We start from the raw sequence: 27,569 nt of genomic DNA, 5'->3' as shown, positions 1-27,569 counted from the left end.
CCATCTATTGTTATATATCTGTAATTATGTCAGCAAATGGTTTGTGTATCTATTCAAACATTTCAAACTGTAATTAAGTCGCATGCTTTTAAATACAGAAGGCCATGGTAGTCAACTCATGGATTATCCACGTGAATAATTGATAAGGTTTTCTGTAGTCTTAAATATGGATTACAATGTAAACTACACTAGCAAGTAAGAAAATAAGTCCAGAATCTCTACACTCAATGTACAATATTGCACTTTAAAAAACACATTATGTACAACAATTTACAATGCAGCACACTGGTTGAACAGACGCGCACACACACACACACACACACACACACACACACACACACACAAGTACATTTAAAAGGAGTAGCAACTGGAGACTCAAGTGTGGTCTTATGACTTAGACATTTCACTCCTTTGTACATTAATGATACATAATGTCTTCATAACGCATACATAAGCAAGAAATAGTGTTTTTAGAATCAGACATGAATATCTATGAACAGCAGCTAATGTCAGTTTTTACACGTTACATGGCCCCATTGTTGTGATCATGGCACATGTGGGAAAAATAAGACATATGACATTGTCTCAGTTTCAAACGTTCCACTGTGTGACAGTGTGTCGATATTTTGTACTCTTTACTAGCCACAAGCTTCCGAATCTTAATGGTTGAAGTCTGATAGGCTGTCAGCACTTCCATGCATCGGTTTTCAGCTGGAGAGTTCTGACAGTAATGACACATATCTTTCAAATCTTTATCTTTAAAAATTTTTAAAGAAGCAGTTTGGGGTGAGTAAATGAGACATGTTTGATGATGGGCTACAGGGAAAGGTATGTGGTGGATCCTGTGTGTAACCAGGGTCCATGTGCAAAAGATTTATTTACAAAATCCAAAGCCAAACAATGTTCAGATTGCAAATCTAAATTCAGACTATGTTTATTCATGAACTGAAACAGACTCTCCTATGAATGCTAGAAGTCTGTTTTGAGTATTTTCAAGATTTTTGATGTCGGCATTAGACCTACCTTCTTTTTAACTGTTTCAATTAAGAATTAAGTAATAAGTTCAATTAAGTAATAAGTGGAGGCTGGCTATTTTGTGCAGCTACTCTTAGAAAGGGGTTGATGATTAGTTTTGATCATATAAAAACACTTTGTTTGTTTAATATGAGAAAATGGATCACTTCTTATCCTTCATTCCTTGTTTGTAACTACATACCTTTACTATGCATACCTTCTTGGACTTCGGTTCTCTGTGGATAATCGATTACATGGGAAAAATGTCACAAACTGCTGCTGTTCTTATATACTCAGACATCATACTATAAGCATGTTATTCACTGCTTATATATGCGTGATGAAGTCAATATTTAGATAAACTTTTGCCCTTAAAATACTTTCAGATTTTCATCTATTGTAAGTACCCTATGTACACTTCAGCGGTACCTATTTTAGCCTCCCTTCACACGTGTGAATGGTCCAATATTCTCTCTGCTTCTCATCCTGATGATTAAATATAGAGCAAAACACATTTGTATAAATTATCCCACACATGATGCCAATAATGAACTTTATATAATGATGACAGGAGGGAGCTGAATTAGTGCCATGTTTTTTCTCTGTCAGCGGCGAATTGCCAATGCACATCCAGAACTCATTTCAGTCTAGATAAAGGCCCTTTAGACCAAATTTTATACAGCATCCACTTAAACTCGGCCGCGTCCCAAAAACGGCACTCTCCACATTTATGCAGCAAAGCCCTGGAGTTCTTCCACTTCAGATTTGTTCCACATGTGCTTGGATTGGAAAGAAGAGCAGTGTTCAGGAGTCAATGTGCTGTAAAAGCTTGAGATGTTCCATCGGCAAGCACTAGATAGTGCCCGAGTCTTCTGAGCAGGACTTGCAGCATCTCTGTGTATACAGTTCAATAGGACACAAGCTGAGTCGTTTCACCACTGCGCAGTAATGTGTCGTGTCCATACACTCATCTAAATGGAGGAGAAAGTAAACACACATATATACACACAGAGTTAATAAGAGACTGAAATGCAGATGATGATAATATATATGGCAAATTAAAGGAAAAAACAGTGTTATGCTGTGGAGGGATTTTGCTAGAAGGTTAGGGTTAAGGTTGAATTGTACTTGCTTTTAAATAAGCATACACATAGGCAAGATGATTGCGCGTGTATCGTACAGTCCCTTGTCCACGTTCTCAAAAATTACGTCTACATGTCCGTGTGGTGCAATACCTATGTAAGCAGTGGGGGAAATATAGCACCATGTCACAGTGTGTCCACAACTGACTAAACAAACTACTGTGGTCCGTCAAATCACATCCTTATGTATTATTTTACACAGTTATTGTGTACTAACACTAACCGGGTTTACTGTCAGTGTTTGAATTTTAAGAACCTCTCATATTGCTGTCAAACCAAGGTTATCGTTAAGGAAAACTATCACTAAAACTATCAGTGAAAAAACATTTTCCTTAACTGAAATAAAAATAAAAATGTGAGTTTCCAAATAAATGAAAACTAAACTGCAACTATAACGTCCACCTGCGATATGAACAAAAACTAGATATCATTTCAGAGAATAAAACTCGTTTCATTTTCGTTTTTTAAAATGTTGGGTGGTCTGATTTTTTATTTTTTTAAAGAAGGTTGAACGGAGTGGATCCATCAATGTTGCAGAATCGTAACTGACCAATAGATGGCAGAGTAACATGTATTAGAACTCCTTGGCACAGCAGCTATTTAGTAGCAGTGGAGCTAATTTTTAATGTTTTGGCTCTGACATGCCACCTAGTGGATGCCACTTTTAATCCTCCAGATGTACATAAAGTATGCATGCAAGTACGTGCATGCATTTGGCATAGGAGCACCACATTTTAACATATACGTATGCTCAAACAAACTCCAAAATACACCAAAACAGCTGTTTTTTTTTTCATCATAAAACAGCAGTTGAGCCAGTCATTTTTTCAGTGTTTTGATCTCCCCAAGATTAACTGAGACTCTTTGAAATCCTTTTCCGTCATTTCACACTAGTTTTGTTTTACCATGCGCAAGGCTGAAAATTCAAACAAAGATGTGTACACTGTACAAATAATGCTAATGATAATGAGACAGAGGATAAAAACATGTTTGTATTGTTCTCCTGTGCCAGTTATTCTTCTTCAGGGTTGTCTGCTGTATTATAAGACTCTTTTTTTCATGTGGTTAATAAAAGGCAGTAAAATCTGTGGCGAATGGGATAATTTGGCCTGTTTTTTTTTTATATGTATATTGACACGCTTGTTTTTGTTGGGGCGGTGGTGGTGGCAGGGTAGAACGATGCAAGTACTCAAAAAACTGGCAAGTGGACCTTTTGAGGAAAAAGAACATGTCTGTGTTAGAAGGAAGGGTCACTGCAAATTAATGCAAAGTTATTCGGATCACTTTTATCCCATAATGAAACATTTATATCGTGATGGAAGTGGTGTCTTCCAGGATGTAAATCATATACTACGTCCTTCATAGTCACAAGATCTCAACCTAATTGAACACCTCTGGAAAATCTGGAGTGAGGTACTGTATTACGCTCTCTATCTCCATCATATCTTTTGGAAGAAGGATGTTCATCTCTCCAGTACAGTTGTAGAACCAATGCCAAGGTGCATTGAAACTATTCTGGTGGTGGCCCAACACCTTAATAAAATATACTACATACAAGGACACCATATATGTTTAATAAAAGGCACTCAGAAGAAACTCAGCAAAACAGTATTGCAAGTTTAAAATAAAGTGTGATTACGATGCCCAATTCTAAACTCCGGGGTTCAAATGGCGTTTCACTCAGCTGCATGAGAAACAGGAGAAAGGTGATGAAAAGGCAAAAGCGCGGGATGAGAGATGCTTGTTGGGCTGAGTTTATACGACCCTGTCAGCAGGGTTGTTAGAGAGAGCTGGACCTTAAACTGCATAAAGAAATTGCTCATATTTAGAAGGCAGCTGAGGTAAAAGTGTTTTTCTTTTCTTTCGTACTTTATACACCAGCATGGATGGCACATTGACCTGTAGTGTACTGAGCTTGTTATTAGTGAGCAGATGTTGTGGTTTGGAAGTCTTTTTTAAAACAATGACCTTTATGAAAGTTGATGAATTAACTACAGCTGAGAATGATGATTGTACCCCATTTCCATCCAAAAGGTTCTGATTGGTTTCACAGTCTCCAGTCTGCCTGTTAGTATTGGTTGTGTTTCAAACAGTTAAACTCTGGAGACTGTTTTATATAACAGCCTTTACATCAAACTGCCTTTAAAAAATCTTGAAGGTGTGATTGGGTTTTTTTTTACATTTGGTTTATGTTGAGGGTACAATATGCAAGAATAATGAGTACCTGTATATTCAACTGGAGGACCAGGTACAGATATGGACCTAGCAAAGTATTTCAGTGGGCTGACCTGAGCACCTGAATAAATTCTGTAGCAGAGCTGATAAATGAAGGAAAAAACTGGCCACTGTTCAGAGACTCTAAACATGATCCATCTTGGCTCCTGCTGCAGATCCTCTGCTGCAGCCAATCACATGCATTTATGTAAATTGTTTAGCTAAAGTCTAGCTACAGGGAAATAGAAATTAGGCTTAGAAGAGAAGAGTTTTTGCAGACTTTCATAGATTTTTTACATTTTAATTACCCTCTCTGTTCTGATTAGAGAACTGACAACATTGCTTGTTTAAATAAAAGTTGACAATGAAAACAGAATGTTTAAAGATGACTAGAAAGAGAACTACGTGTTTATTCTTCCTGCATCAAATTCAAACCAGACGGTGTCTCATCTGTTCAGAGTCCATGGCTCTGGTCAAAAGTGGTAACGTGAAGAGCCAATGTGAGACAAAACATAATCACTTCAAGGGAGGGGGTCCAGGACAGCAAGACATTTAAGATCCACTGATATAGAGATGAAAAAAAACCCAACATACTGCCACAGGAAGTGATGTTGCAGTGTTGCCAGGTGACAGGACGACGCTGCCAGGCGCAGTGGAGGTCAGGGAGGGTCTTGTTGCTATGGCGATGTACACATTCGGCCCTGCGTGACTGGAAGCCACTTCCACAGGTCACAGTGCACATTCGCCATGGTGACACCCTCCAGTGAACATCGCACATTTCTGATGTGCAGTTCCTTACCGAGGCCGGTCTGAGAACAGAGAGTGTAAGTCAGAATGTGTATGTGATTCTGAGCAAAGGAGACATGTACTAGCCAGAGTGTGTGTATGTGTGGGTGTGAGAGAGAGAGAGAGAGAGAGAGAGAGAGAGAGATAATATGAGAGATGTAGTTAATATGTACCTTTCTCTGGGGTCACAGGCCGTGTTGGGGTCTGAGCCGTTCAGTTTCTTGCACATTACTGTTCTTCTCTGAGTCGCTACAGCTGGACCGAGACAGCGGCCCGAGCACTAGATACAAAACCATCGCACAATAGAGGATTATGCATAATGTTATACACATAATGCCTGATTTCATAAAGATAAGCATGTAGAAAAACATGTCCATTTGTACATTTAGCTTTTTGAACAGCAATTTGAGTTGTTTCTATATAAAAATGCAAACTAAAGGGTTGTGTCAATGAAAATAGATGAATTTTGTACCAGCTATGGGATTTACTTATAATACTTATTTATTTATAAGTCTGAAAGTCACTTTGGGAACAGCGATTACATGTGCACCTTGGTATGTCTGGAGAACATGTATTAAATTAGTGGAAGCCAGTTTTTATCATCTGAAGACTAAATTATGGCATTTATAATGTCTTAATAAAGAGAACATTTGTCATAGAAAAATAATCAGAAAGTTTGCTTTTCCCCCCAAAATGATGACTCAACATTACTGTGGGAAGGGAAGGGAAGGGAAGTATATAATGGAAGAATGGGAATAGGATCTAAGGGAATGGAAAGGAAAGGAAGGGAAAGGAAAAGAAAGGAAAGCATATAAAGGAAGGGAACAGGATCTAAGGCAAGGGAAGGGAAAGGAAAAGAACGGAAAGGAAAGTATATCATGGAAGAACGGGAATGGGAAAGAGATGTAAGGGAAGGGAAAGGAACGTATATAATGGAAAAATGGGAATGGGATGTAAGGGAAGGGAAAGGAAAGGAAAGTATATAATAGAATAATGGGAAAGTGAAGGGAAGGGTAATAGGCTAAAATACACTGACTGGGACACTTGCTCTCATGTTCCATAGTGTTAACCACTCCTGTCTGACAATAACTAACAGAAACATCTGGATATTAAACCCTAGGACCTTACACTAGTTAAATATAGACCTTGAAGTTGTCATGGATTTTTCCTCTCTGATTAAGGATTTTTTTAAACCATATTATTCCCCATTCACAAAATTTTCCAAGTAGAATCCATTTACATAGCAAGAACCATAGAACCCTTGAGAAACCCTTTTTCTCTAAGAGCACATAGTAGAGCTTTGATGTGGGTCAGTAATATTAGATCTACCTGTCCCCAGGGTCCGCTGATCCACTCAGCACAAGCTCCTGAAACACATGGCTCTCTGTGTTCAGGGCGTGACATTCCTTCACACGCTGCATCAGCCAAAACTCGAATGCTCCCGCTGGCCTCCAGACGCTGGCATGACACCCGCCTCTGCCGGAAACTGCGACCACATGACGTGGAGCATTTGGACCACACGGTGGACCCCCAGCTGAGAGGTATCCACAATACACACTCTTAGTACATATCCAGTTGAGGTGTGTGTTTATTCCAGATCAATTACAGATGATTTCATTTAGATTTAGAGACTAGCATAAGGCATATGACACAGTGGTTCTGGTCAAGTAGTTCCCCAGTAGAGCACATTTGTATTTTTTCTGCGCAAAAAACATTTGGTTTATTAATAATGATCTTATGAGTTTAGTCTGGTGTGGTGGAGAAGAATAATCAAAATATTGTGTATGACATCACATGTTCTCCTGTATCTGTGTGGCTTTCCTCAGTTTCCTCTGGTTTACTCCCACCTCCCAAAAACATGCCAGTAGGTGGATTGTCCAAGATAAATGGTGTGAATGAGCGTATGAATGTGTGCCTGCATGGTGCCCTGCGATGGACTAATATTCCATTCAGGGTGTATTCCCATTTCATGTGCAGTGTTCTTCGGATAGGCTCCGGATCCACCACAACCCTGCCCAGGATAAAGCGCTTACTGAAAGTGAATGAAGGACTGAAAAAAATTATTTAAACCACAGTGCTGCTGAATTCTTGAATGTAATTGGTTAGAAGTTGTTGATGAGTTTTCTCATTTTCTAGTGCAGCCTGTTTTTGTTTCTATGGTAATGTTTAATACACAGGGACACTGTTGGTAGAACCTCCACATAATATACAAGGCTATCATGAACATATTTTAAAAAGTGTTCTTATTTAACTTAAATGTTTTATAATTGTTCTGGTGAAACTTTCTGAAAGGAAATATTTATATAAGATTTATAGTCTCTAACGTCTCTAGTGTCAACACGTCACCATTATATTACTGTAATTATCCAACATCTTCAATATTGATAGTAGAATCTGGTGGTGGCTGGTCAATAGGGGGCGCTGCCCCCTTCAAGTTATCCAGCGAAGAAGGCTACTTAATTATGTTAAAAATAAGTTGAATATATATTGCAAAATAATTATATAATTATAATTTTAAAATCTAAATTGTATTTCATTCATATCTGTGTGCAGGGTGCCAGCCAAATGAGTGCATATGTAGGTCCTTAAACTTCTGAAAAGTAGGTGACTTGAGGCTGCTCTCTAATTGGCTTGCTTCAGATGGTCCTCGGGGCGCAGCTCATTGCACCATAGACACTCCCACTTTTGCTCAGCAGCCTGTCAGTTAACCGGTACTGCAAGAGACTGTTAACATAGAAGTAGGTGCAAAATTTCTTCTAGATGAAAGAAAATGTGGTTTTACCTTTACAAAAAAAGAAAAAAAAAACCCTTTCACAAGGCATTCAAATGAAGAAAAAAAAGAATAAAGGAGCTTGGACCAGATCAACCCAACTTCCAAATCCAGCAGCAGTAAAGTGATCGCAGACGAGCTTACACCGGGGTTTCTCCGGCACTTGTTATGACAAACCAGCTAGCTGGATGCTATGTAATTCATGTATTTTCTTGTTTTTCTTGTTTGCTGTTGCAAAGTCCTGGCACCGAATAGACAATGACAGGGGTACAAGACTTAAAACATCTTTCTGAAAAATACAAACAGCATGAAAGTAGCTACAGTCATCTTGACAATGCTATGAGGCTACAGTTTTTTGGGGAAGCCTTTTTGGGATTGGCATTAGAGGACAAGGGCAAAATTTATTTTCAAATAGTGCTACTGGCCATTGTTTAGGCAACATTACAGTGGGTTTTTATTTATTTATTTATTTTTGAGTGATTACAGTTTTTTGAGTGATTACCTTGATTATCTTATTCCCGATAATAAATGCACAATAAACTCAAATTCACGGATTCAGCTAAGCAGTGGAGATACATTGTTGTATCACCTGTTAAATGGCTATTTAACAATTACATTCAGTTCCGCATTACTAATGGTGTTATTTTCAGTTTGTTTGTGCCCTCCTCAAAATTTTTCGCACCAGCCACCACTGGTAGAATCTCCAAAAATGAAAATGATGCAGTGGTTTGACTAACAGTAAAATTTACACAATTTCCTCCATAGCCAAAATGCAGTTGAACAGACATACCTAGTGTGACTGTTTCAACATTTGCTTCTTGCTTTCCATGAGGTACTGAAGCTAATGCAGGTAAGATATACTTATTGTTACCACTTTAAAATTATGCAATATGTGACACTGTTACCTATAAAAATAGACAAAATAACATCACACCTATTACTTATTATTACTTATAGGATAGCAGCCATTTTGAAGCTGAACTGTGCAATGGTGAAAAGTATCATATATATCATAAATATATATATATATATATATATATATATATATATATATATATATATATATATATATATATATATATAAAAACACACACACACACAAAATGTATACAATTACAATTACAACTTACTGCATTTTCCAGACTTTTTTTTTTACCACCTAGTAAGCATGTAAAAGTGACATATTCTAGAAAGGAATTTTACAGTTGTAAAAAGTACGTGTATGGATTTACTCAAAATACATACAAAGATCCAAACAAGTTTTGGGTGAAGTGTCTTTTTAATTCTTTCTCTTGAATTCTTAATTCTTTCTCTTGAAAACGTCTTTTAAAATTTTGAAAATAAGGTGCAATTGCAAAACATCTGAAATTACAATCGGTTTTCTTACTTTAAATGTGGAAGTAATATGTATATATATATATATATATATATATATATATATATATATATATATATATATATATATATATATATATATGTATACGATTTGAGAAGCCTAGTGTCTTTTTTGCTGTGTAGGCCTGTTTCAATTCATGAATGCACATGAATACCCCAGTTCCATTATCACATGTTGTTGCCATACAGCAACAATTACATTTTACCATTTAACAGAATTCTCAAAATATATAACTTGTTTAATTGACAAAAAAAGTAAATGTTTACTTATCTCAGATAATGTTTCAATGTTTTCTTTTAAGTAGTTTTGCCTAAATATTGAAAAATTAATACAATTTTGAAAGCCCTCTGATGATAACTTTCACCAGGCCATGCAATTGCAGAAAAGGAAGTGCAAACAGCAATTTTGTTATGTCAACATTAAAGCCTCTGTTTTCCAGTTGCATAGGAAAATAGTAGTGTTGTATTATTGCCAGTCAAAAGAATTGGAGATAAATTAATTGTTGGCATATGGAAACAACATGCAGTAAAGGGTTAAGTGTCACTATGCATAAGAATTACTAGGAATAAAGACACTTCTTTACTTGAGAGATACATTAGCCTTGTGACTGATCGACTACATTTGAAGTGAGAGGAAAATTGTGTGCATTTTATTTTTGGATGAAGTCTTCTTTCAATTCACTCGAGACAACTCGTGGACTCATTTTATGTGATTGATGAGCCTCTGAAGTGTTTGTCCAACCCCCTGGAAAGGCTGAGGTTAAAACAGGGATGACAGATGAGTTTTTTTTAACAGGTTGGTCAGCAGTGTCTGAGCTGCAGCTCTCAGGTTTGGTCTGTTTGGTCTGATCCAGCTGTTGTTCAAATTTAAGTCCACTGTCTGAGATCTATAAAGTCATCCATCATCTCCTGAGGATTTATTACAGACAGAAAGTGAATGCCACTATGTTTTAGCATGAAAATGGCTTAGTTTGTTGTGATCGGGACTACACATCAATCTGGAACTTGGATACTCGATACTGATAGCAAACACAAATTTTATTTACATGCAACAAATTACAAAATTAACCAAATTAGATATTAACGTTCAGTTTTAATCAGTCCATGTAATAGGGTCTGAAAAATGGAGTCTGTTACTGAAGTGTTTTTAATTTGCTTGTTTCTAAAATGCTAACTTGATTTTACTAAGTTCATTCATTTAGTCACCTTTAGTACTTTATCCTGGTCAGGGTCCTGGCTGATCTGGAGTCTGTCCTGGGAATGCTAGACATGATGTGGGCATCACAATTAACACCTAAAGCCAATTCAGAGCATCCTATCCAAATACTGGCAAGTTTTTTGAGGTCTGAGGAAACCGGAGCGACTGGAGGAAAACCCACGCCACCACTGAGAGAACGAATGTATGAATGCACAGTCAGTAACCTGAGCTCAGGATCAAACCATGAACCCTGGAGCTACACACAAATGTCGCTTGTTTAACTAAGTTGATATTTAACATTTATATTTTGATATATTATATTTTTATGTTCAAGTACTATTAATAGTCAGACAGTGTGCTGAAATGGCAAAAAAAAAAAAAAAGTGTGGAATGTTGGACCATCAGGGGCCGCAGCTGTTTAAAATTTCCAAAATGTGCAAGAAAAACTACAGGCACAAATTAAGAGCAAAATGTAGAAAAACTACAGGCACAAATTAAGAGCAAAATGTAGAGCGTGGACATTTTGGATATATAAATAGGTTTTTGTGTGGGTTAATGACGCTTAATAGTATTAAATAGTCAAGAACTGAGTGTACAGTGTAAGTGTAGAAATGATTTGAGAGAGAGCAAATCTATCGGTATATGTTACCATTTCCACTGTTTTTAGCCAATAAGTAAGAAGTAACCAATTTTGTATCGTTTCAGAAATATAAAATATATTATTTTTTGGTACTTCATGAAATAAAGCCAGACTTCTGGATTTGACCGTATATAAAGGCTCTATTTTATATAAAGACTCTGTTTTAACATTCTGGAGTGTGTACTGTACCTGGGAGGACAGTCGTGGAGGTTACACGGCCGTGTAAGGGAGAAAGGTTTAGGAAGATGTTGGCAGGATGATGGGGGCATCTCATGCCCGCTGCCACTTACGCAGTGAACCTTCCTGCTCTGAGATCCTTTATTTCCGCAACTAGCAGTGCACACACTCCAGTCAGCCAAACGCCACTCAAATTCTGCAGACAAACACAAGAAACACACTGCAGCAACTTACACTAGTTTATTATTATAATAGGATTTGGTCTGTGGTCAAATCTGAATCAAGGTTTACACAATGACTGCATGAAATTTTATAAATGTGTTTTGAATCCTAGATAAATGTATACAAGAACACAAAATTCTACAGGGGTATTCAATAAAAATTGGTAAATGTCCAGTTACATAGAATTCCTTGATCTGGAGATCTGGATAAGCAACTAACATGCTATTTAATGCTTAACCATTAATGAATAGTTTATGGCTGTAAATATGTGGATTTATGTTTTGTTTCATAATGGCAGTTCACATTTTTTACTACATTACCACTTCTGACTAGTAGAGGATCCACCCTAGCACAGTAGACGGGGGTTATGATAACAGCACCACCTTCTCTTTGGCACCTCAGATGGATGAGATTTGTATCAAAACTTTTCTCCAGAAAGGTATTAAACTACTGAGTACAGGAAACTTGCATAATAGGTTCTGTAATGCTACAAGTGGTAAGTCCATGAAATGTTAACTTGACTTTTTTTTGTTTTTTACCCAACTGAAGATATTGGTCATATCTACATAAACATGCTCACTAAGTACTTTTAGATTTGTTTTCAGTTTTGTACAATATCAATCATCACAATTTTTCCCATTACGCTGCTCTTTTGTTATGTCAGTCATTCATATATTCCAATATATTGTCATTCAAGTCCAATATACTTATTTTTTACCATAACAATAAAAAAATCCATCCAGTGTTAGTGGAAATACTGAAGAGGAGTGCTATAGTGTGACACTGTCCATTGCAAAACTTACTTAAATCTTACACCTGCCCATTAGCATGTTACATTAAAAAATCAATTTCCAAGGCTGTTTGATTTGAGCAAAGGAAAAAACTGCCAGAAAATGAAACACAGCACAGTTTACACTATATGTCCAATAGTTATGGACACCTGACCATTACACTCAAATGTGGTTCTTTCCCAAACTGTTGCAAGCACACTCTTGTAGCCTTACAATTTCCCTTCACTGGAACTAAGATGCCCAAACTTGTTCCAGCATGACAACACCGTGGTGCACAAAGAGCTCCATGGATACATGGTTTGCCAAGTTTAGTGTGGAAGAACTCGAGTCACCTGCACAGAGCCCTGATCTCAACCCCACTGAACACCTTTGGGATGAACTGGAACACCGACTGTGCCAAGATGTCCTCGCCCAATGTTAATGCCTGACCTCACCAATGCTCTTGTAGCTGAATGAACAAATCCCCAAAAAGCATGCTCTAAGATCTAGTGGATACCCCTTCCCAGAAGAGTGGGGGTTACTATAACAACAAATCTATAAAGAGATATTCAAAAAGCACATATGAATGTTTTGGTCAGGTGTCCACAAACTTTTGGCCATGTCATGTATGTCAATCATGAGTTCTCCATGACAGACTGCAGCCTTTTTGGTAGTGTAACAACTTTTACGTATACTTTATAACTACAAGTGAAAATATAAGATTAGAATACCAAATCAAACAGATTTGCATAATGTGTTTGGTGATTAAACTGATATTAGATCATGATACTAATCAGCTGCGAAGTGTGAAAATATCACTAGGTGAATGCTATACAGTTATGCTGCACTTTAAATGTATATAAGCCTTCGATAATTCTATTCAGCTCTAGTTTTCAACTCTCTAACCACTCTCCACATACGGTTTAGGTTCAAACTTTTGAATAAGATTTGAATGCGAGGAATGGCAGAAAAGTGTAATGTTAAAATATGATGTGGGGAAAAAATACAAAAGAAAAGTATGAGTGAGATGAATGAGGTGTGTTAACTGGAAAGAAAAAGGTTAGAGACCTTCTCGTGCCTATTACTGAGCCATAAGGGTGCAGAAAGTGATTTCTTTCATTTATTCCCTCAATTTTTATCAATTGACTATGTTCCACACACCTGTATACACAGACACTGACCTTGTGAGAGAAAGTGAATCCAGGCAGAGATCATCTGATTGTTGGTGTGGGTTTGGCATGCAAAGCGTCCTTCAAACCTGCTGCTCAGAGTGTGTACTTCAAGAATGCGACCTGCAGCAAGTGAGCGGTAGTGTAGGTCTGGTGTCTGCTTCAGGGTTTGATTCTCATATGACCATTTGATGGGTTTCCTATGACTTGGGACTACTGGACAACCTGTGGACAAAAAAGGGGCTTTATCCTTATCCCAGTTTTCATAATAGAGGCACATTGCTGCAGGTAAAAGCAGGTTATTACTCTGTTACAGTCAGGAGCTACAGCACAAACAATAAAACAAAAATACCACAGTGCATTGAAATCAAAACAATTTTAATGTTACACCCTGGCACTGTTTAATAAACCATTGTTTTTCTGAACTTTGATGACAAGCTGAATGACACCATCATATGTCAAAATGACAGGTTTTAAATTCTCCAAAAGTTGGCATGCTATAGGTGAATATACTGTAAATGCTTATGTTGACAAAAGTCCGATGACACAAGATTTAAATTCCCTGAAGGTTATTTTGGAGGAACAATATGGAGGACCAGAGCCGCCAAAAAGAATTAGTTTGTTATAGATTTTCATTTAACGACTTCTACATTATTATTATTCTACAATGTAGAAACATTTAATTTCATTATTTTTGAAGGCATCTTTGCTCTACAGCATTTCTTTGCATGTGTCTAAGACTTTTGCACAGTACTGTACCTAAAACGCTCTTGTGATTTAATGCCAGCCATATTGGTATGCTGGAAAAAACAAGAGTCTAGTTACCTTCCAGACATCTACTGAACCCTAATGAGTCCCTTCCCTAATTGTTTTGGTCAATATGAAAAATCAGACTTACATTAAACGCAAAACTACAAATAGAAAATGGGATCTTAAACTCTGAAATGTCAATATGGTTCAGCCTGTTTAACTCACTCAAGTGGGACAGCAGGATCTTTCATCAAAGCACAGACATAATTCTCCACTCTTCTAATCGGTCTGACCGGTAATGGCTCACAGTATTGCCTCAAGACACACACTCACACACATACAGTCATTCATATCAGAAATACCACTTTACCGATCCTAAGGATGTCCCCAGGTCTGACTGTGATGACTGTTCCAGCGCGTGAAGCCATCACGACTCGTTTCCTGTTTACATCCTTCAACAAGGAGCTTTTCTCATTAGATGCTGCCCCATTGACATCTATAAGCAAAAATATCTACATTCAATCACAATCATCTTATTCAATATATATATCTCTGTCTCATCGCCCCCCCCCAGATGTTTATATATAGACTTTTATTTATTTAACTATAGACCTACATCAATCTAGTTTACAGTTCAGAACAGTAGACCTGATGTGAAAATAATCTCCTGATATCCTGACAGCACAACATTTCTGTATTATTAAAGTATTATTAAGTATTATTGAAACTAAATGCTTGTACTTTTGCTAAATTTCCAAGACAACAAACATTCTTTTTGCTCCTTACATTTTCACTTTGACCTTCAAAATACTTAGTACAAGTATCATTAGTACCTCTAATGAGGATGTTTTTGTTTCCTACTTTAATTTTCTTAGTAAGATGTTGTCTTTTGCTGCAGTTAATGATTCATATAAGAGAGATGTCTCATTTGCAGGTAAAGTGAAATACTGGCCTTTAAAATTTGTCATCAAATCTAAAGAAGTAGGCTCAGTTCAAAGCAACTTAATTTTTATAATTTAGTTTGTTAAATTAGCTAGCTAGTTAAGTTTTGTAAAATAGCTTGTTAAAATAGCTAGCTCATTAAGTTTTGTAAAATGACTTTTTAAACTAGTTGTCATGTAATTGGTTTTAAAGACCGTTTTGAGAGAAGTGCAGTAAGAGCTCTATTGAAGAGATGGACAGACAAATCCAAATTGAAAGGCAAAATACGTGGTCATAAACAGGCAAAAGGTCAGACGATTGGCAAACAGGGTATACTAGACAAAAACAACAATCAGTAACACGTAGACGAAAACAGGATCAAAATCCATGGAACGAGAAATGAGGATGAATGGCTTAGTACAGATCTGGCGGAAAACAAGGAAACACACAATACTTCGTGTCAAACAAGGACACACGAGGGATATAAATACTAAACTAAATCAAAGAGGGATAATACAAAACAGCTTCGACATTAGGAAAGAACCAATAACGTAACAGAGGCGGAGACAAGACATAAACCATAACAAAACACATGTGTAGAAAGTAAACAATGTCAGTGTCACCAACCCGGACGTGTGCACTGTCGCGCTACGGGCTGTAGAGGGGAAATCCATTACACTAATTAGTTAATTTTTACTAATGTAACTTAGCAATTATTCTAAAAGGACCATTAAATATCAGCTAACCAGCAAAACAAATTCCAGGTTTGTCTGAGTTAGTAGAATATTTTCCTTACTGTTTAACAAACTAGCTAGTCAGGCAGGGCACAATAAACTTTTTTGCACTTAAATACTTGATAATTTTTAAATGTAGATACTTCTGACTTTCACCCGAGTAGGTTTTTTTTTCACTTAAGGACTCTATCTCTAATTTTTACACCCATAACAATTAGCAACAGGTGTCCTATTTGCAAGACATTGTTGGTAAATGAAAAAGTCAGGGACATCTGCATTACACTCTATCATCAAACTGCTGCTGAATGAACTCACAGCATTTAGATGAAAATAATGCAAAGCAGAGTTAAAGGTCAACATAAGACAGGGCACTGGTATTAACAGGATATTACTTAAATTCTGACCATTAGATGAGAATTATATTTGATTACATAGGCTGACTCTAATGACTGTCTCATTATTTCCCCCAGTCACTTTGGTCCTTTATCTTGGAGAGTGATAGTGACCCCATTCAGCTTATACTAGAAGTTAAAGCACTAGACCATTCAGCTTATACTACACGTTAAAACAAAGGACTCTGCAGCTGTGGATGATGAATTCCAGAGAAAAACCACCAATTTTCTGTCTCATAGTAAAACTCAAAATCAGCATGGGCCCATGGGAAATGTGTACAATTTGAATTTTATATTTGACACACAAATATGACATTTGACCTAGGAATAGGAATAGTTAATAGAGACAAATGCTTACACTGCTCCTAACTATCACTAAATACACTGCTCCTAACAGTAACCTTTGCATCTTTTTCTAGACTTAAGTCATACAAATATTTAGGTATTTGTCAAGAGTGAAACCTGCATCAGAATGAAGATGATAACAGAAGAAGGTGAAGGAGAAGAAAAAACAAGAAAGAAGAGAAAAGCTTCGCTAGCCTTTAGGATCATTTGCATGTGAATTCTATTTACATATCCATCAATCCATTTTCTGTACTGCTTATCCTACACAGGGTCATGGGGGAGCCTGGCATCTATCGCAAGGGACTCTGGGCACAAGGTGGGGGACACCTTGGACGGGAAGCAAACCCATCACAAGGCACAATCACACACACCTTCACATACTACAAACAATTTAGAGATGACATTCAGCCTACAACGCATGTCTTTGGACAGGGGGAGGAAACCGGAGTACCTGGAGGAAACCCCCGAAGCACGGGGAGAACATGCAAACTCCACGCACAAGGAGCAGAGGTTGGAATCGAACCCCCATCCCCTATTTACATGTATGTTTGTATACAAGTTTTGCATATTCTTCATGTGTGTTTCCTCTGATTGCGCTAGTTTTGCTACCAGTAGGTGGATTGGCTTCAACTAAATTTGTGCAATCTTTGTGTGCAACTACGTGTGTGAATATGTGTGTATGTGGGTGTGCATGACTGTGAATGACTAGTGTCCTGATTACAGAGGGGTTTCCCTGTCAAGAGGAGAACCAAATAATTACAAAGGCTGGAAATTGTGTGAAAACCAGCTCACCAGCCATGTGGATCCTGCTAGAGGCTGAAGCTTTGCCGATGGGATTGGAGGCTATGCAGCTGTAGGTGCCGTCATCTTGCGGCATGAGATTGTGAAGTAGCAGAGAGCCATTTGGGAGTGAAATGATGTTGGCACTCAGCTTGCCCTCTAAACGGTACCAGCTTACATTCGGCTGAGGAACACCTGTTCCAAGAAAAGCACAAAAATCACTCCCAATCAGTGAAACCACACTGCCATGCAATCATTATAGCTGTTATGCTTCTAATCAAGCCAAAACAGCTGCTGTGTGTAGGCTAAGTAGTGGAGACAGCCTGAAGACAGTGTATATTTATTTTACAGAACGAGACGGGGCGGCAGTAGGGTCTGTCTGCAAATCATAGGCTTTGAGTCAAAATCTCAAAATGTGGGCATGGTATTAAGTACATACAGTGTATATAAAATGTTTGCACACTCCTGTTAAAATTCCAGGTTTCTGTGATCTAAAAAAAATTAAGCCAAGATAAATCATTATTTTCCACCTTTAATGTGATGGTAAATGACATCACATTTACCATAAGTAGCGCTACTTATGTAGCGCTTATTTTTAACCTTAGCACTTCTACACTTTTTACACTGGTTTTCAGTTACCCATCAACACACACCAACAGTAGCACAGCTGCAATGCAAGGTGCTAGCTTGTCATTGGGGTCAAATTGGGGTTCACTGTCTTGCCCAAGGACACTTCAGCATGTAGCGTCACGTTGGCCAGGAATCGAACCGCGAACCCTCCGATTAATGGAAAACCTGCTCTACCACCTGAGCCACAGCCACCTGTGATATAGCAACCAACAAAATTCAAGTGGAAAAAAAAAACAAATTAAAAAAAAAAAAAGACTTACAACAACCTTGCACAAGTGAGCATGCCCTTTCATAATGGGGCATGTGACCGTGTTCATAATTACCCAACCACATTGGGTACAAATGAATTTCCAAAACATCAGATGTACCATGGAATACTATAAAGGCCATCATCAACAAGAGGTGAAAATGGGGCACCACAGTGACATTACCAAGAACAAGAAGAAAACATAGTTTTCCAAGAGACCTTGAAGCGTCATGAAAGGAGCTGCAGCAATATACAATTCAATTCAATTTTATTTAGAGCACTTTTAGCAATGAACATTGAACAGCAATGAACAGCTTTACAGAAATAAATAGATTCAGGATATCAATTTTGAATGTATGAATTTATCCCCAATGAGCAGGCCAGAGGCAATGGTGGCAAGGAAAAACTCCCTGAGATGACATGAGGAAGAAACTTTGAGAGGAACCAGACTCAGAAGGGAACCCATCCTCATCTGGGTGACAATGATTAAGAATTAATTATTAATTAATCCCTTCTATAACTGTGTACTACATGGTCAAAAATGCAATTGTGTAACCAAGAAATTCATTATAGTATTCACATGAAGTCTATCTTGTTGAACTTATTATCCACTGTTCACTGACGGACACTTGATAGCAAAACTGTTTGTGGCAATTGCAGTCCTAAAGCGATCATAGCAACTGTAGTTCTAAGTCATCGTAAGCCATCAGCAAAACTGTTCATATGAATATAAATATCTGACATGTACTGGTCATTCCCTGCATGTGACAACAATCTCTTGTAATCTTCCATGTCTGGGCTATGGGGTAGGGTGGCTAGACTGGAGCACTTTGTCACAAAATCCCCCCACAAAAAATATACAGGAATGGTGGTGGCAGCATCATGCTATGGGGCTGCTTCTCTTCAGTTGGGACTGGGGCTCTAGTCAAGATAGAGGGAATCATAGATAGCTCCAAATACCAATCTATTTTGGCACAAAACCTGCAAGCCTCTATTAGACAGCTAAAGATGAAGAAAAATTTCACCTTCCAGCATGATAACAATTCAAAGCACAAATCTAATTCAACAAAGGAATGGCTTCAGAAAAAGATCAACCTTTGGAATGTTCCAGTCAGAGCCCAGATCTCAAGCCTATCATGAACCTGCAGAATGACTTGAAGAGAGCTGTGTACAGGAGATCCCCTCGTAATTTAATAGATCCGGAGCATTTTTGCAAGGAAAGGTGAAATAAAATTGGCAAATCATAATGTCAGACTCTTATCCAAAAACAGAGTGCTGTGTTAAAAGCAAAAGATTCTGTAACAAAGAATTAATGAATGTTTGTTGTAAGGGTTTTCTAGCTAGATTACCATGAGACTAATCTGAAAAAAACAAAACAAAAAAAAAAAACAGAAAAAAAAACTGTGAAACCCCGTTTTAATTCAGTCTTAAAACTACATTTTAGGTCTGAATGCCTACAGTATCAAACAATTTCAGGGCAGTCTTTGAGCTCATATGTGGAATCACATCAGAGCCTAAATGAATACAGAATGAGAGGTTCCATCCTTCCCTTTACAAATGCTTCTTGTGTTTTCGATTAAATTTCTGATAGCTAAAACGGCAATCTGCAGTACATCGAAGAAAGTTCCTTTATATGGTTGGAGCTGATTTCCTTTCACTTGAATAGTTGTGACATTTAAGTCTTTTAAGAAGTGGAAGAGAATTAAAGCACTAAAGGATCCTTTCTTACCAAAGCTTTGGTCTGGAAACAGCCAATTTCCGAAGCACATCCTAGATGGTTACAGAACAGATGATCAGAAATATCAAGGATCAGAAATGCTGTCAAGTATGAACTGGAAGGAGTTCTAGTAGTGGTCGTGCACAAGAGTGGAGTAAATGGTGATTGGTAGGACAGAGCAGATTAGCGCGAGGCCTGCAGACCGCCACAAATTACTCGTACAAATGGACATAATGAATGCAAATTGCTTTACTACAGTCTGCTCCCTTGAGACATGTCCTGTCTGAGGTAATGAGTAACACATTGCCTGAGTCTGAGCTTTACAGCCCTTTATTTTACAAAGGGGAATCATTAGACCTGACATATTTCTGAGCATATTGCAGACCTCAGGAGGGGAAAATGCAGGGCAGATATGTCCAGGCTGGAGCACAAGAGGCTAGCTTGGGCACACTTTCTTAAACAAATGAGATAGTAACTCATATGAAATGGTTTAACAGTGTCATTAAATAATCGCTTAGTTTTTAAAATGGTATTTTCCTATTCATAAGTATTGCTCCTACTTCCACTAGGGGGCACTATTGTAATAGTTTAATACTGTAATATTATGGGTGCAATAGTCATAGACCAGGTGACTTTTGGAAAAGAGAAAAATGTAATTATGGCTAATGACTGAAGATATAATGAAATGTGATGCAAGAGGCTTTTAGAAGCATGCGCACGCACACACACACACACACACACACACACACACACACACACACATCTTACTATTCTTGTGAGCACAAAATTAATTAGAAAATAGGTTTTCATCATCATCACCAATCCTGGGTGAGTATCAAAACTTTTTTAAATCCCCATACAATAACAGTGTGTGGAGCTATTGCTCACTCTGAACTATTTATTTATCGACTGTGAGAGTTGGATGGTACACCTTTGGACGTGACCTATGATTCGTTTCTCCTCCATTTTGTTCATCACTGATGTGAATAATGATCCACCCCAAACTCCAACTCTCTACTGGCTGACAGATGAGTACAGAAGAATGTTTTCAATTCTGGTAACTTTTAAATGCATGATGGGGTGTATTATCAAGCTTTGGTGCTGGTTTCACAGCAGCAAATTATTCTTATTGAAATGAATGGCATGTATAGTGGTGCTTTTTTAGTAGGATTTTCTATATTTCTGAATAAATATAACTTTGTCCTAAAAGAAGAGAACCCAATTAAAACAAATGAAACAAAAATATTATACTTGGTCATTTATTTATTGAGGAAAATGATCCAATATTACATGTCTCTGAGTGGGAAAAGTATGTGAACCTTTGCTTTCAGTATCTGGTGTGACCCCCTTGTGCAGCAATAACTGCAACTAAATGTTTCCGGTAAGTGTTGATCAGTCCTGCACATCAGCTTGGAGGAATTTTAGCCCATTCCTCAGTACAGAACAGCTTCAACTCTGGGATGTTGGTTATTTTCCTCACATGGACTGCTTGCTTCAGGACTTTCCACATTTCTATTGGATTAAGGTCAGGACTTTGACTTGGCCATTACAAAACATTAACTTTATTCTTCTTTTATTTAATTTTTTGGTAGAACGACTTGTATGCTGAAGGTCGTTGTCTTGCTGCATGACCCACACTCTCTTGAGATTCAGTTCACGGACAGATGTCTTGACATTTTCCTTTAGAATTCGCTGGTATAATTCAGAATTCATAGTTCCATCAATGATGGCAAGTCGTTGTGGCCCAGATCTATAAAAACAGGCCCAAACCATTATACTACCACCACCATATTCCACAGATGGAATAAAGTTCTGATGCTGAAATGCAGTGTTTTCCTTTCTCTAAACATAACGCTTCTCATTTAAACCAAAATGTTCTATTTTGGTCTCATCCGTCCACAAAACTTTATTCCAATAGCCTTCTGGCTTGTCCACATGATCTTTAGCAAACTGCAGACAGGCAGCAATGTTCTTTTTGGAGAGCAGTGGCTTTCTCCTTGCAGCTCTGCCATGCACACCATTGTTGTTCAGTGTTCTCCTGATGGTGGACTCATGAACATTAGCCAATGTGAGAGAGGTCTTTATTTGCTTAGAAATTACCCTGGGTTCCTTTGTGACCTCGTGGACTATTACACGTCTTGCTCTTGGCGTGATCTTTGTTGGTCGACCACTCCAATTCAATGGTATTGAATTTCCTCCATTTGTACACAAGCTGTCTGACTGTGGATTGGTGGAGTCCAAATTCTTTAGAGATGGTTTCCTAACCTTTTCCAGCCTGATGAGCATCAACAACTCTTTTTCTGAGGTCCTCAGAAATCTCCTTTGTTCATGCCATGATACACTTCCACAAACATGTGCTGTGAAGATCAGACTTTGATAGAGCTCTGTTCTTTAAATAAAACCGGGTGCTCACTCACACCTGATTATCATTGCATTGACTAAAAAACCCTGACTCTAATTTCACCTTCAAATTAACTGCTAATCCTAGAGGTTCACATACTTTTTCCACTCACAGATATTAAAAATTGGATCATTTTCGACAATAAATAAATGACCAAGTATAACATGTTTGTCTCATTTGTTTAATTGGGATCTCTTTGTCTACTTTTAGGACTTAGTGAAAATCTGATGATGTTTTACAGTAAGTCATATTTATGCAGGTATATAGAACATTTTAAAGGGTTAACAAACTTCCAAGCATCCAATCCATCCATACAGCCCTTACAGCCTTTACCTTTAGTACACCTTATGTCTATTTTATTCCTCTACCACTGTCATTCTTTTAACTGAATCAGTGGGTGATTGAAAGAGCTATAGGCAACATTTGGTGCTTTTGGCCAAGCATGTCACACAACAGGATTAATCCAGACAGGGACAGAAAAAGGTAGTGCTACATTTTGGAAAAGATCCATGTGCTCAGTGCAGTTTGGATCACATCCAGGGCTTTAAACCTCATAAACCTTCACCTTTGACTACATGCAATAAATAGCCTTGACAAAAAGGCAGAGACGTACATACAAAACGTCACTGTTCAATCACACAACAGGAGCTGCGCTCTGCTACAGTAAATTAGCGTTGGTAAATGATGAGGAACGGCATAAATCCTGTGGCAGAAGGCCGGCATCCTGAGACTTTGGTTAACTTTACACAACGTTTCTCGCTAATTAGCCGAATCTTTCACTACCACTGCGCTCTGCTCTGAGGACAAAAGTCATTAATTGTGGGATACATTTAAAAACAGTGCGTTGCATCTCTCACAGACATGCCATGCATCTATAGTGTATCTAACATTTGTGACAGGCAATAGGGCAGTTTTTGCTTTTTTTGGAGCAAAGAGGGAAAAAATACGACAATGGAATGTTGAGTGTTTTTATGAAGAAGGAGAAAACCACCAGTTTGGCATGAAAGGCTTGTCACTCAAGCACAAATGTGTTGCAAAAATTCTCAATTGAGCAAAAACATACAATAAGCCTTATAGAGATGTAAATATTGACCATATATTGGTGCACTGATGTCAATATTCATGATAGGGCCTCACCATGTGAAGAAAAAAATCATCAGGTAATGTTCACCCGTCCCAGTAAAGGTGGCGTGGTCTCTCAGAATTAACAGATCAATATAGAATCACATTGCATAGCAATTATCCTTTCAAAACAGCTTGATATTGATATTGTTATTGATACTGATATTGAATCATAAACTGCTCATGACTGATCAAACACTGAAATGGGCATCATCTCACTTTGGAAGGAGAGTCACATACCCATATTTTGTGTCTAAATGGTATGTGTTTAATGCAGTAAATCATACCTGTAACTGGACAGTCCAGAGTGAGATTGGAACCTATATGGGTTCTTATTCTGCCTCCTACTACCACTTTCAGATTGGCACTCTGCAGGTCAGATATGTTCTTCCAAGAAGTCATGATGGCAGGGTGCTCTGTCCAAATAAACGAAAATGTCAGATAACCACAGCAAACATGGCTTGTGTGACTTTGCACAGACTGTGTGTGCGAAAATATGTGACTCACCAGCCAATAGCACCTGCGTTGTTTCTGAATCAGATCCCATTTCGTTGCTTGCTGTGCACCTGTAGATTCCAACATCTTTAGCGCCAGGGCTCGCGATGTGCAGTCCTCCAGTGCTATCCCACAACACCCCGGAGAGAAGAGAATAGACACCAAATCAGCCGCAGAATTCGGCTCGGGCGATTGAATTACAGCGTGTGATTTCCACGTCCTCACATGCCACATTAAAGGATTAGATCCACATTCGCTTAAGCCACATTGACATGTGGTTAGGTCAACATTGAAGCAAGCCTTATGTTAGTGCAATGAAACCAGAGCATCCCTGTGCATAATTTTTTTTAAATAATAATAAAAACACACATTGTGATTCATCTGCTCTTCCCTGAGCATTCAGGAGTTAGCAGAGGTACAAAAGACACCAGAGCTGTTTATGGATCTGAGTAGAGTGGACATTTTAACGAGGTGTCACTGGTGTGTCTCAATATGTGTTCGTACTGTAGATATGCTTGAAGTTGTCTTTCCCTGCACAAGGCAAGTTTCAGCACTGAAAATGAGAAAGTGTTATAAATCCTGCCCAGACATTGCATTATGGCTTACCGTGAGCAAGCATGAATTTAAATAACCTCAGTTCCTTGCATCAGCTCAGAAGTAATCGTGTTGAATATCTAAGTTTCCAGCTTGTTATTTTAACCAAACACTACACCATTAAGTATTTGCACATTTGGTAAAAGCAACAGGTAATTTGAATGTTTGTTCTAGCGGAGGCTAGATAGTAATAAAACCTTGTGATAATTGATCATTCCTGCGGTAAACATTGCTAGCTAGTAAAAACCTGTTCTAATTTTATGAATATTCCTGTGGTAAACTTAGCTATTTAGCAAAAACCTGCTCTAACTTTATGGTAATTCCTGTGGTAAACTTAGCTAGCTAGTAAAACCTGCTCTAACTTTATGATAATTCCTGTGGAAAACTTAGCTATTTAGCAAAAACCTGCTATAACTTTATGGTAATTCTTGTGGTAAACTTAGCTAGCTAGTAAAACCTGCTCTAGCTTTATGATAGTTCCTGTGGTAAACTTAGCTAGCTAGCAAAACCTGCTCTAACTTTAGTTAACTAGCATTAACAAGCTAAGGTAACTTCAGCTAGCTAGCAATAACCTGCTGTAAATTAAGTTACCACATCATGCTATCTGCTAGCTAGTTAAAACAACAACAGCTAAGCAGCAGTAACATACTATGGACAGTGGTGGCTCAATGTTTAAGGCTCTGGGTTACTGAGCAGAAGGTCAAGGGTACTTGACCCAGTCAAGTCAAGGTCAAGTCCCAGTACTGCCAAGCTTCTGCTGTTGGGCCCCTGAGCAAGGCCCTTAACCTTCTCTTCTATGGGGGCACCATATCATGGCTTCCTAACAAGCTGGGATATGCAGAAAAAATAATTTCACTGTGTTGTAACGTGTATGTATGAAAGTTTTCTTTGTATTTATTCACTTGCAAGTTGCTTTGGATAAAAGCATCTGCTAAATGAATAAATGTAAATGTAAGTATTTTGCAGACAATATTCAAAAGCAATTACAAACAATTGTATTTCCTATTTGTGGACACATAATTTGTGATATAACTGAAATGAAAAAACACATTGTGTATTACCATTTACATTTGCATTCCCCATGTCATACGTGTTATGACCCTGTCCCGTTTGCTATTTCACTTCCTCAGAGTTGCGTATGGAGCCTGTCAAAATCGCAAATCCCTTTGCATATGCATTTCCTATGCTTTGCACAGACACCTGTCAATCAGTGTTGGGGGTGGGAGTATACTGTGGGGCTTGTTTGTATTTTGAAGTGACGTCACTCACAGTCGACTGCAGTTTAGACTGTCTTGCAGTCACTGGACATTCAAGATTCTCTCTTCTATTTCTCAAAAAATAAACACACAGAAAGGACAAAATGTCTATTGTCTTACTCTGGAGTCGAGCGAGAACCAAGTACAACTGAAATCCCCCTGAAGCCAATCTCAGGGGAAGAAATGCAGGAAGAAATACAGCTCACCAGTGCTTTATAGTAATAGAGTCAGTAAGGGACCGTGTAAAAATTGCATGACCTGGGCAGCTGTGTAAGACTCTACCAAGATTATTGTCGTCTACTTCACAGGATATCTAACGTATGGATACAGTATTTATTCATTTTTTTTATAGCACATAGGATTTGTGATTCTGTTTGAATTTTGGCAGGCTCCCTACGTGACACTGAGGAAATGAAATAGCAAACAGGGTAATTGCTATCGCTATTTGAATATGACAGGGTCATAACGCGTAACACACAGGAAATGTAACTGTAAATGGACTTTGCGTTTCCATTTGAAATTTGGCAGACACTGTATGTTTGTGTAAATGAAAATGCAAACAGCAATACACAATTTGCATTTTCATTTGAATTATGTCACAATTCATGCGTCCACAAATAGGAAATGCTTTTGAATATTGTCTGCAAACTACTTCCATATACAGTTCCTTCCACTAATATTGGCACTTTTGGTAAATATGAGCAAAGGCGGCTGGGGAAATTTGTCTTTATTGTTTAACCTTTTGTCAAAAAAATTCACAAAAATACTCTGCTCTCATGGATAGCAAACAATTGCAAACACAACACAGGTTCATCCACACAAAATATATTTGCTAAATATAAGTGTGCAACAATTATTGGCACCTTTTTAGTCAATACTTTATGCTACCTCCCTTTGCCAAGATAACAGCTCTGAGTCTTCTCCTATAATGCCTGATGAAGTTGGAGAATACATGGCAAGGATCTGAGACCATTCCTCCATACAGAATCTTTCCAGATCCTTCAAATTTTGAGATCCATGTTGGTGGACTCTCCTGTTAAGTTCACTCCACAGGTTTTCTATAGGTTTCAAGTCAGGGGATTGGGATGGCCATGGCAGGACCTTAATTTTGTGGTCAGTAACCATATTTCTGTTGATTTTGATGTATGTTTTGGATCATTGTCCTGCTGGAAGATCCAACCACAGCCCTTTTTAAGCTTTCTGGCAGAGGCACTCAGGTTTTCATTTAGTATCTGTTGATATAGAGTCCATGATGCCATGTATCCTAACAAAATGTCCAGGTCCTCTGGCAGAAAAACAGCCCCAAAACATTAAAGAGCCTGCACCATATTTAACCATGGGCATGAGGTACTTTTCCATATGGCTACCTCTCTGTGTGCACCAAAACCACCTCTATTTTGCTTTCATCTGACCATAGAATCCGATCCCATTTGAAGTTCCAGTAGTGTTTAACTATGGCATGAACACTCATTTACTATGGCATAAATACTTGTTTAACTAAGGCAAGAAACATTCGTTTAACTATGGCAGTAAACACTCGTTTACTGTGGCATAAACACTCGTTTAACTCTAGCATGGAACACTCGTTTAACTATGGCATGAACACTCATTTAACTGTGGCATGAACACTCATTTAACTATGGCATGAACAGTAATTTAACTATGGCATGAACAATCATTTAACTAGA

General features: G+C 38.0%; 1 protein-coding gene and 1 long non-coding RNA gene across 11 annotated transcripts in view; one reads left to right on the top strand and one right to left on the bottom strand.

Annotated features, from left to right (window-relative positions):
- Positions 1 to 1,807: 1,807 nt before the first annotated feature.
- The window catches only part of adamtsl3 (ADAMTS-like 3), a 220,548-nt gene continuing 194,786 nt past the window's right edge, over positions 1,808 to 27,569 (bottom strand). Inside the window, exons 22-31 of the mRNA XM_053635527.1 lie at positions 24,044 to 24,156; positions 23,824 to 23,952; positions 17,432 to 17,614; positions 14,618 to 14,743; positions 13,510 to 13,722; positions 11,349 to 11,532; positions 6,486 to 6,690; positions 5,330 to 5,436; positions 4,965 to 5,179; positions 1,808 to 1,985 (exon numbers count right to left, since the gene is read on the bottom strand). Coding sequence (XP_053491502.1) covers positions 1,867 to 1,985; positions 4,965 to 5,179; positions 5,330 to 5,436; positions 6,486 to 6,690; positions 11,349 to 11,532; positions 13,510 to 13,722; positions 14,618 to 14,743; positions 17,432 to 17,614; positions 23,824 to 23,952; positions 24,044 to 24,156 — 1,594 coding nt within the window. The 3' untranslated portion in view covers positions 1,808 to 1,866. The remainder of the gene's footprint in view (positions 1,986 to 4,964; positions 5,180 to 5,329; positions 5,437 to 6,485; positions 6,691 to 11,348; positions 11,533 to 13,509; positions 13,723 to 14,617; positions 14,744 to 17,431; positions 17,615 to 23,823; positions 23,953 to 24,043; positions 24,157 to 27,569) is intronic.
- Positions 5,060 to 22,577, top strand: LOC128614194 (uncharacterized). Of its 10 annotated transcripts, XR_008387007.1 has the most exons (8): positions 5,060 to 5,194; positions 6,496 to 6,697; positions 7,710 to 7,894; positions 7,975 to 8,121; positions 8,692 to 8,776; positions 8,884 to 8,917; positions 10,551 to 11,997; positions 13,502 to 13,638. It is a non-coding gene; the product is annotated as an uncharacterized LOC128614194 (long non-coding RNA). The 10 variants fall into 10 exon arrangements; XR_008387009.1 differs by lacking the exons at positions 7,710 to 7,894; positions 7,975 to 8,121; positions 8,692 to 8,776; ... (1 more) ...; positions 10,551 to 11,997; positions 13,502 to 13,638 and adding exons at positions 16,909 to 16,955; positions 17,072 to 17,181; positions 17,363 to 17,585; positions 17,771 to 17,834; positions 18,055 to 18,655; XR_008387005.1 differs by lacking the exons at positions 7,975 to 8,121; positions 8,884 to 8,917 and adding an exon at positions 14,066 to 15,344 and having other exon boundaries at positions 13,502 to 13,785.

The sequence above is a fragment of the Ictalurus furcatus genome, chromosome 10 (genome assembly GCF_023375685.1).
Source record: "Ictalurus furcatus strain D&B chromosome 10, Billie_1.0, whole genome shotgun sequence".
NCBI lineage: Eukaryota > Metazoa > Chordata > Actinopteri > Siluriformes > Ictaluridae > Ictalurus > Ictalurus furcatus.
The sequence above is the reverse complement of the archived record's forward strand: the minus strand, read 5'-3'. Positions and strand labels throughout refer to the sequence as shown.